The sequence below is a fragment of the Helicoverpa zea genome, chromosome 16 (genome assembly GCF_022581195.2).
Source record: "Helicoverpa zea isolate HzStark_Cry1AcR chromosome 16, ilHelZeax1.1, whole genome shotgun sequence".
Classification (NCBI taxonomy): Eukaryota; Metazoa; Arthropoda; class Insecta; order Lepidoptera; family Noctuidae; genus Helicoverpa; species Helicoverpa zea.
Genome location: NC_061467.1, coordinates 1,460,856 through 1,471,613, shown reverse-complemented (window position 1 = coordinate 1,471,613; position 10,758 = coordinate 1,460,856). Strand labels below are relative to the sequence as shown.

The 10,758-nt window shown below is 39.8% G+C and overlaps 1 protein-coding gene across 1 annotated transcript; it reads left to right on the top strand.

Annotated features, from left to right (window-relative positions):
- The first annotated feature begins 7,556 nt into the window (after nt 1-7,556).
- LOC124637368 (probable RNA 3'-terminal phosphate cyclase-like protein) lies at nt 7,557-10,758 on the top strand. The gene is made up of 6 exons (XM_047173761.1): nt 7,557-7,949; nt 8,054-8,239; nt 8,832-9,001; nt 9,302-9,436; nt 9,966-10,136; nt 10,530-10,758. The coding sequence occupies exons 1-6, from the start codon at nt 7,658-7,660 to the stop codon at nt 10,734-10,736; spliced, it is 1,161 nt and encodes a 386-aa protein (XP_047029717.1). The 5' UTR covers nt 7,557-7,657; the 3' UTR covers nt 10,737-10,758.

The following is a 10,758-nucleotide window of genomic DNA, read 5'->3' as shown; positions in this document are numbered from 1 at the left end:
AATAAACCCCCCGACCCCGATCCTCCCGACATCTCTGCATTTGCTCCTCTTTCCCCCAATTACCCACTCTCCCAATTCGCCGATGTTGCCTGCAGCATCGCGGACTCCCTCACCTCATCACCCTCGAATGCCAGGAAACGCTCCGGAGATGATGCAAACATTGCCGTGTCAACCCCGCCACCGAAACAACTAAAGAATTTAATTGGCCGCAGCAGGTACTCTGCTACTGATAAGGCTCCGTTCATTGTACACGTCTCTCGATTGGAACCCCAGCCTAACACCGGTACCTCTCTGCATCCAGTTACTTTTGGCATATTCCTTCAAAAACACAACATAACCTGCATTGTCCGCGATGGCGTTAAAAAAGTTGGCAGGAACCGTGTGTCGGTAGAATTCAAATCCCCTCAGGATGCGAATTCATTTATTATTAATAACATCCTTCCTAAAAATAGTTTTGTTGCGTCTATCCCTACTTTCAACATTACTCGCATGGGTGTTGTTACCGGTGTGCCCACTGATCTAAATGAAGAGGAAGCTCAAAGGTATCTACAAGTCCCCTCAGGTTGTGGTGAAATTCTAAAAGTGCGACGCATAAATAGGAAAGTGGTGATTGATGGAGTGACACAATTTAAGGCAACAGAAACATGTGTTCTAACATTTGACGGTCAGGTATTACCACAAAGAGTTTTCTGTTGTTATACTTCCCTCCCAGTCCAACAGTATGTCTACCCCACCATCCAGTGCCGTAAGTGCTGTAGGTTCGGTCATGTGGAACTTGTTTGCCGGTCTAAACCCCGCTGCAGTAAATGCGGCCATGATCACCCTGGTGATGGTTGCAGCATTTCTGAGGCGGAGGCATTTTGTGTGCTCTGCTCGGGGAATCATTTTGCGAATAGCAAATCTTGCCCGGAGCTGGGCAGACAGAAGGCCATTAAGACCGTTATGGCTGAGAAGTCCCTCTCATATGCTGAGGCCAGCAAAACTATCCCAATTGTTTCTCGCAACTACGCGAATGCTACAAAAGCAGTTCCTGCCCCCACTCAGTCATATCGCAAAACCGTTTTTCTTAAGCCGAAGACCCATGCCCCTCTATCTCCCTCTTACGATAAAGCTGCTCATCAGCAAATCATTAACTCCCCTGCATCTTCACAGCCTGATGGCTGCGCTTTAAATAACCCATTCGTCGATAATAATACTTCATCACTGATAGAAATTCTTGTTAAACTTTTAAGTACAATTTTATCTTCTAATAATGCACAAATACCGTCCAACGTTGCCTATCAACTAGTTAACTTGCTCTCAAATATTAAAAATGGCGTCCCGTCAAATATTCCTACAATGGAATGTGAGGAGCGTGTGGCATAAGAAACACGACCTCATATTCCTTCTCAATAAATTCAAGCCTTTGGCTTGCTCAATTGCTGAGACTTGGCTTACCCCGAGTCTCAGTTTTAATATACCACTTTTTAATATTCTCAGATGTGACAGATCTGATGGCTATGGAGGGTCGGCTCTCCTTGTTAATAATCGTGTTCCACTCTCAACCCTAAGCCTTTCTGCTCTGGATGGTGACATGAATGTAGTCGCAGGTAGAGTTGAAGGTATCACAGTTTTATCTGTCTATATCTCCCACCCACAGCACAGGTTCTTAGGTACTATTAGAGACATCCTAAACAATATTGTAGGACCCGTCCTTGTTATGGGTGATTTCAACTGTCACCATTTTAGATGGGGTTCCAATCGCTGTGATTCTTTTGGGGAAGGTTTAGTAGAAATCTTGGATGACCTAGACCTTTGCATCCTAAATGATGGTAGTCCTACTCGTAGATCCCTCCCCGGTCAGCAAAAGAGTTGTGTAGACCTCACATTCTGTTCAGTAGAGTTGGCGGCATCAATTCATTGGGAATGTACTAGCCTTACGCATGGTAGCGACCATTACCCTATTGTTATAACTTTTCTTAATAAAACCTATTTAGAGAAAACTTCTCCTCCACTATTGAAGTACAACCTGACCAAACCTGATTGGTCGAAGTTTTCATCTTTACTGGAGGAGAAAATCAGTTTGCTTCCAAATTTAACTTCGAGTTCCCAAGTTTCTTCTGGTCACGGCCATGCTAAGAGTTGTTACGATGGCTTTATCTCGGCCATTACTTCAAGTGCAGACACTTCCTTTTCATTGCGTAACTCTGCCAGAAATAAAATCCCGTCACCGCCGTGGTGGGATCAAGAATGCACATCGGCTGTCAAAGAAAGGAAAGAGGCCGAAAAACAGTACAATGAAGCGATGAATAGCGACAATCTCCTACGGTACAGACGAGTGTTTGCTCAATCTCGGCGGCTTCTTCATAAGAAGAAACGTCGTGGTTGGGTTAAGTTTTGCACTTCTCTATCCCCTTCCACTCCCATATCAGCAGTATGGAAGAGCATTAACCGTTTTAGGCGAGGCTGCTCCCCATCTATCTCCTCCCCCATCACGAGAGAAACTGCTGAATCCTTCTTCGACAAAATTGCTCCAGCCTATGTTCCTTCATTTCCAGAACTTCTGCTACCGCCTGTAAATATTTTGGACGATCCTATGAATGAACCATTTTCGTTGGAGGAACTTGATGCGGTGTTACGTTATGTTAGGGATTCCGCCCCAGGCATAGACGGCATACCGTACTCATTTGTAGCTCATTCCGGTTCTCAAGCTAAGCAATACTTCCTGGAAATTATCAATTATTGCTATCAATATGGTTGGGTTCCTGACCAGTGGAAAGTCCAAATAGTTATTCCGCTCTTGAAACCTGGCAAGACTGCTGATGATCCGAATGGCCTTAGACCAATTGCTTTGTCCTCAGTGTTGGCCAAGTTACTGGAACACTTAATTAAAAATAGGCTTGAGTGGTTGGTTGAGTCTAGGGATTTACTGCCGAGCCACCAGTTTGGCTTTAGAAAGGGGCTTAGTACCATGGATAGTGTGGCAATTTTGGTAACCGACATCCGTACAGCCTTTTCCAAAAATGAATCTGCTGTAGCCGCATTCCTTGACATATCTTCCGCATACGACAGCGTTCTTCTTCCAGTTCTCAGGCAGAAACTGCAACAGCTGAGGATTCCGGGTAAGATGGTACAATGTATATGCGCACTTCTTATGTCTCGCTCATTAATGCTCAGAGTGCAGGGGGAGGTATTCGAGGTGAGGCAGACGTGGAAGGGCCTTCCTCAAGGCTCTGTTCTAAGCCCTTTACTCTACAATCTTTACACGGCAGACATTGGCTCCAGCCTTAATTCTAATTGTCATTTACTGCAATACGCTGATGATCTGGCGTTGTATGTTGTCAATCCATCCATCGAGGATGCTGCCACATCTCTCTGTCTCTCCCTGGACTCTCTGCACACATGGCTTCTGGACCATGGTCTCTCATTATCCGCCCCAAAAAGCTCGGTAGTGATCTTCTCCCGAAAACGACTGATCCCTCAGGTCTCAGTGAACATCCAAGGTCAAGGCATCCCCATAGCCAAAAAGGCAAAATTTTTAGGGGTTTATTTAGATTCAAAATTATCCGGTATTCACCACATAAATTATCTAATCAAAAGATGCGAACGAGTCATCTCCATTTTGAAAGCTCTTTCTGGGGTCTGGTGGGGGGCACACCCCTTCACTATGAAATTAATTTATAATGCTTTAGTCCGTAGCATTCTGGATTATGGGTCACACTTGGTGATTCCTGGTAACAAGGGTGCCTTGGCCGGCTTAGATAGGATCCAATCTCAATGCCTCCGGATCATCACAGGTTGCATGAAGTCGTCGCCTATTAACGCCTTACAGGTCGAATGCGCTGAACCTCCTTTAGCCCTGAGACGTCAGTACCTTGCTTCCCGTTTTTTGTCCAGGGTTATTCCTAAATCATCCCATCCTCTCATCCCAAAACTCAGAGAGCTTGACACTCTTTGTCACAGCTCAAAATATTGGGAACATAAAGAAATCCCCTTATTCCTTAAAGCATTCCGATTTTTTCAAAATTTAGAATCTCCTATTGCATCACATCCCAGGCTTCCTTTATTTAATTATCCCTATGATGTACTTTGCTTCACTCCTAATATATTTTATAATATTGGCATATCTAAAAACTCCCCATCGGCAAATTCGACCTTTAATGCGGTTTTGGGTGAACGATGGTCTGGGTTTCAAAGGTTCTTCACGGATGCTTCCAAATTCAATGACGGTTATACTGGAGCCGCGGTTTATTACCAGAACTCGAAAATTATTATGAAATTCAGATGCCCAAAGGAGTCTTCTATATTTACAGGCGAGTGCGTGGCATTATTGGAAGCTTGTCACTTTATAGAGTCCCATGAGATCAACTTCGGAGTTATCTTTACTGACTAAGGCTTGGAGGCAACTAAGGGTAGTTGCCTCCAAGCCCTATCCCAGAATCCCTTTAGATCTAAACTCCATTGTCCTATTGTCCTAGATATCAAAAAGTCCCTTTTCTCTTGCACTCGGCAAGAGAAAGTTGTCCACCTAGTTTGGATTCCCAGTCATTGCGGTATAACGGGAAATGAATGTGCCGACGCATTGGCTAAAGATGCATGCACATCTGAATCAGCGGACCTTGCACACTTCTCCCTTCAAGGGCATGACCTACTAAACGTACCTAAATTGAGTCTTGAGACCTCGTGGCAGGAATGGTGGAATATCTCCAGCAGAAAGAAGGGTAGTTCGTACTACGCTATCCAACCGGCAGTAAAATCGAAACCGTGGTTTACTCGTTTTAAAAAATACCCTAAACAAGTTATTTCGGTTCTATGCAGGATACGTTTAGGACATTGTTGTACTCCGGTCTTCTTGCGCAAAATTCGGGTGCAGGACTCATCTCTCTGCGAGTGTGGACTGGATGAGGGTTCCCTGGACCATATATTTTTTAATTGTCCCAATAACTCATCTTTTGATTTATATGGTCGTCTCCAAAAACTGAAGATTCCTCTCCCTACTAATTTCCGTTCCCTCTTAACTTACTCCTGTCCAGAACTGCTCCAGGCGCTATTGATGTCCATCCATCGTAATAATATTAAATTATAAACTCTGGCCTATCTATTTAGACCACTGTTTGTATAAATGTGGTATATATGTTACTTGTTTTATGTTACTAACATTTTGTTATTATTTATATATGTAAATGTATTTCTGTTTGTTTCAGTGCCGTCCTACTAACACGATAAGTTACACAAGTTTGACTACAACATCAACTTAATTTTGTCTTTTTGTCAATCACAAGCACTACTTGCTTCTCCTTCCACTTGTCATTGGCAGAATCGTCGACGTTTGCATCGACATGGATTGCCATAAATAAAAATAGAATAGAATAGAATATTTAAAGGTTTCACCTTTTTCCCCTATTCATATGCTATTATTTATTTATATACACCATAAATTAGACAAATATAATAGAATATTTTAAAAACTATATATAAATTATATATACAAAGGTAATGCTAACTTTTATGAACATTTAAATGTCATTAACTGTTTCCAATATGAATCTGTACAAATATATATAAGTTGAAGCATTCATAAGCAACTCCTGTAAGCTAAGCGGGACCATTTCAGGATTTTTGTAAATTTTTAGAAGCTCATCCGACAACACAAGGCGCTGAATGTTGAAAGACGAACACTCAAAAAAGATGTGATGTAGTGTTTGAACCTTTTGCAATTGACAATAATCACAATATGCTGAGCTGACCATTTTGAGACGATGAAGATGATAATTTAATCTGCAATGACCAAAACGCATACGACAAATAATTGAATAAAATTTCCTATTTAAAAAAATGTTATTTTTACAGAACCAAGGTACAGTATTAACTTGGACATCGAGAGTATTAAACCATGAACCCACATTTTCATTGTGCACACAATTATATGAATGTCTCCCCCACGCTTCACACATGCGTTGCCTTAAGAGACTAACTACATCTGTGTAAGGTATGGAAACACTTTTATCGCTGCTGGGAATTGAATCCTCTAGTTCGACAATTTTTTTGGCAAGATAGTCTGCTTTTTCATTTCCTTTAACGCCAATATGAGATGGTACCCATACAAATTGAACTTCAATATTTGACTCAATCAATTGTACCCACATTTCCTTAATCAGATGAATAATGTAGTTAGTGTTAGCATGGAATTTATTATTTGCTATATTTTGTAGGACACTCATGCTATCACTTATTATGACCCATTTACTAGACTCTAAATTGGATTTTTTTATATGTTTCAGTGCACTCAAGATTGCAACAGCTTCAGCTGTAAAAATACTGGCATTTTTGTCAACTTTCATGCCTATACCGATATTTGAAGTAGGCTCATAAATAGCAAAAGAAGCCGCTCTATCATTCTTGGAACCATCAGTATATACAAATTTGTGATCTGACCACTCTGACAACATATTATACACATCCTCTTTAGAAGACAATTCTTTTCTCTTCTTTATAATGACAGTTATAGCTGGAAATTTACTACTAAATGAACCTTCATAACAAGGCAGGATATGTTTTGATTGATGAATGTTAATATTTTCAATAAAAGCTCTAAATTTTTTAAGACTTTGTAATATATAAAAAGGTTTTAAAGTAGTATGTGTAGAAATGTACAAGATTGTTTAAAAGACTATTACCAGAAACACTATAAAGCTTCAGAAAGAATCTTTCCAATAAGAAATCAAAACGAATAGCTAGAGGTGCAACATTACATTCAATCTGCAAAGCGTTCACAGGAGTACTTCTGAATGCCCCAGTAATAACCCGCAAACATTTGTTTTGCAAAATATTTAAACTATTTACATGTTTTGAATCTGCAGCAAAGCAATAAAAACCATATTCAAAGTGACTACGTACTAAAGATTTATATAACAATAATAATATTTTTGGGTCTGCTCCCCAGTAAGTTCCACTCAAGGATTTTAAAACATTAAAACCTCTATTTGCTTTGGCAACAATATTCCTAATGTAATTACTCCAGGACAAATTGTGTGTAAATATAACTCCCAAAAATCTAACTTCAAGAGAGCTGGGTAATGCACAATTATGATACAACACAGCGGGTAAATTATGATTCCGCTTACCGAAAACGACTACTTTGGACTTTAATGGATTGATAGTGAGATCAAGGTAAGAGAAGTAATTGTGCAAATGTGTTAATGCAACATTGACTGTCTCAACTACTTGCGAAATGTTCTTCCCAGATGAATAAACCACAAGATCATCTGCAAACTGTAGATTTTTAACTTGAGCCCCTAAAATTAAATTTAATCTATGTATATACAATATAAATATTAAAGGTGCTGTCAGTTCACTCACTGAAAGCACTATTTTCGTTTAGTTAAGCAAGGGACTATAATAGTTATTAAATTACAATTTAAATACTTTATGAATAGAAGTGTAGAAGGAAAAAACTCATCTTCTATGAGTCCAATTTCTAAATACTATTAGCTTGCATGTAAGCTATTATTATGTTGTGTTATTAATAAGAGAAAAGAAATATGGCACGTTTCGTTATTCCTCGTTTCTGATCTGACAGTGACAGTTTTAAAGTAGATCTGTCCCGCACACACCGCTCACACGTGTTTTTATTTGGCCGAATGTTTACATTTTTATTTTGTCCGAAAACTCCTGAAAAATGTTAGCGACAGTGCGTAATGACTTATTAGTTTATAAGGGCAGCAATTTCTTTCGTCAAAGATTATTGCTGGCTACGTTAAGTGGTCGTGCAATTAAAATAGAAGAGATTCGTAGCACGCATGATGACCCGGGTCTTCGGGAGTACGAAGTGAGTTTAATACGACTGCTGGATAAGGTGACGAACGGTACACGAGTGGAACTGAGTCAGACGGGTACTTCTGTGTATTATCAGCCCGGGATTTTAGTTGGTGGACAAGTTACACACAGTTGTAGCACGCAAAGGGGTATAGGTTAGTATTTTAATTTACTTTCTCATATAATTTGATTTTATTGATTATTTGAACATTACAATGCTATATAAATTACATATAATCATACTCATTAAAATTTCCAGGTTATTACTTAGAAATCCTGCTAGCATTGGGTCCATTCTGCAAAGAGCCATTGAACGCGGTGCTACAGGGAGTGACCCACAGTGATCTGGATGTGTCAGTGGACAAAATCAAGACTGCCGCCCTGCCTGTGCTGCTGAAGTTCATATTAGTTGACGATGGACTGGAGCTTAAAGTTGTGAGAAGAGGTCAGTCTAGAATCTAATATTAAGCTTATAAGGCAAGTAACAGGGGAAAATTGAATAACTAAAGCCAGTTGTAGCTTTAGCAAGGACATTTAAAATATGTTAATTTGAGGCACTCAGCAAAGTATTGAGAGGCAAACTTAAATACAGTTGCATTAAAATTGATTTGTATAATAATTTATTAGTACACTATAGTTATCAGCACGGACAATGAGCTCTCGGCGGAAGAGTGGGGATGGCTTTGCGCACTGTACACTTCAGGCAATAAACCAATAAATCACTTCTGCGCAGGTAAAGGTTAATAGCGCGCGGAATCATTAATAGACACTCAATTGTGTTACTTTTTCCAAATTGAGACAAAATTAACTTATTTATTTTATTTATTATTCAACTTTGAATTGAAAAAAGGCATTGAAGCTTTACCACATGTTTTTTTTTTAAAGAGTGCCTATGAAGTCTTCTCTTGCTTTTATAGCCCTTTTTTAATATTTAAAAAAATTACCTTGACTCCGAGATGATATACGGAAAGGGTGCCACCTTTTGTTCAAATTGCCAAATTACAGTCACATACAACCTAAAATATTTTATTTTACAGGGGCACCCCCTCTCGGCGGAGGTGAAGTAGTATTCAAGTGTCCAGTGAGGCGCAGTCTGAGGCCACTGCAGTGGTCACAGTGGGGCCTCGTGAAGAGAATACGAGGCGTGGTGTACGCACTGCGAGTGTCTCCTACCATGGCTAATAGAGTTGTGGAGGCAGCTAAGGGGGTAAGTCACTTTATGTGGTAATTAATTGTTACAATGGTGTTTCAAGGAGATTACATAGTTAAATGAGTCCATACCTCTATATTTTTACTGATCTACTTGTATCTCCAAGAAAAAGAGCAAATAAAAAAGTTGCAGTTATTATTTTGGGCTTTTCTACAACCAGCATAAATTAAATCATTATAAAACATTGCAAAATAAATTAATCAAATTTTTGAACTATTAATTTAGTCTCATTTCAAATAATTGACAAGAACATTAATTATTATTAGTTTCTTAAAAGATATAATATTTTATTTCCAGGTAATGTTGAACTTCCTACCAGACGTGTACATCAACACAGACCAGTGCCGGGGCTCCAACGCGGGCAAGAGTCCCGGATTCGGTATCAGTCTAGTCGCCGAGACCAACGAGAAGACATTCTACTGTGCTGAGGCTGTAAGTATACTGATAACTTTAATCCTTGCTAGTTTGCGCTTTTTTCCCGAAACTATTGAACGAATTTAAATGGGTACAGAGATGGTGAGCCAGAAAAATAATATAAGCTTCTTATTTATCCTGCTGCTGGAAATACTTTCCTTGTTATATGTTTTACTAGCTTCTGCCAGCGGTTTCACCCGCATCCCGTGCGAACCTCTGCACGAACCCGGATAAAAAGTAGCCTATAGCCTTCCTCGATAAATGGGCTATCTAACACCGAAAGAATTGTTCAAATCGGACCAGTAGTTCCTGAGATTAGCGCGTTCAAACAAACAAACAAACAAACTCTTCAGCTTTATAATATTAGTATAGATGTATTCCAATGGAACCAGGGAACAGTTAGTGAAAAATATTAATTCGATCTTATATGCTGTACACCAAGCTTCTTTTGTTCACGATGAATAACGACGGAACCAAATTTCACCCGAATTCATCAACTTGATTTGTTCTTCAGTTATTTTTACTGAACTTAAATCTACTTTAACAGAAATCGACAGACGTAGGCACCGGCGACATCACTCTCCCCGAGGACCTAGGCCGCGAGTGTGCACAGCGCTTGCTTGACGAGATCCACCGCGGCGGCGCCGTGGACTCCGCCTTCCAGTGGCTGGTGGCGCTCTGGATGGCGTTAGGCCAGAAGGATGTCAGCGAATGTATTGTAAGTGATTTTGAACTTTATGTTGTGGGGTTTAAGTATGTTTTTAGAGTGCGAGCCGCTCATGGAGAGCAAAATGACGAGCGGAGATGTCATAACGCAGAATCTCGAAACGCAGAAGAAGAGCTTCATCTATGGGTAGTAGACAACGCATTAACAGACATCTATACTTTTTTGCAAAATACATACAATAAGTACGTACTGTATATCTTTCTTGAAAATGTTGCGCGTTCTTTTCAAAGTACGGCAAATGCGCCGTGTTTTACAAAAAAGTGCAGTGAACGAGCTTCTAGGGACAATACAATATGTCGACATCGACAAATCAATAGGTACATCGCTGCAAAAAAAACATTAGATTTTTGTTGATAACTTATAAAATAATTGTTTTTTTTTCAGGTGGGACCTCTATCAGACTACACAATAACATTCCTGCAACACCTCAAAGAGTTCTTCGGCGTGATGTTCAAGTTAGAAGTGCAGCGGTCTGACGCGTCTGACGAGGAGTCTGACGGTTCTGACGACGAGGGTATTACTCCTGCTAGCAAGATCAAAATGACATGCGTCGGTATAGGTTATGTTAATATTAGTAAGAGGACTTTATAAATGTATTATATATTAAGATATA

Bases quoted from the DNA above. Each gene is read 5' to 3' on its own strand.
- LOC124637368 (XM_047173761.1), top strand. From the start codon at position 7,658: ATGTTAGCGACAGTGCGTAATGACTTATTAGTTTATAAGGGCAGCAAT. The intron at 8,240-8,831 runs GTCAGTCTAGAA...TTTATTTTACAG, and splicing joins GCTTAAAGTTGTGAGAAGAG to GGGCACCCCCTCTCGGCGGA. The intron at 9,002-9,301 runs GTAAGTCACTTT...TTTTATTTCCAG, and splicing joins TTGTGGAGGCAGCTAAGGGG to GTAATGTTGAACTTCCTACC.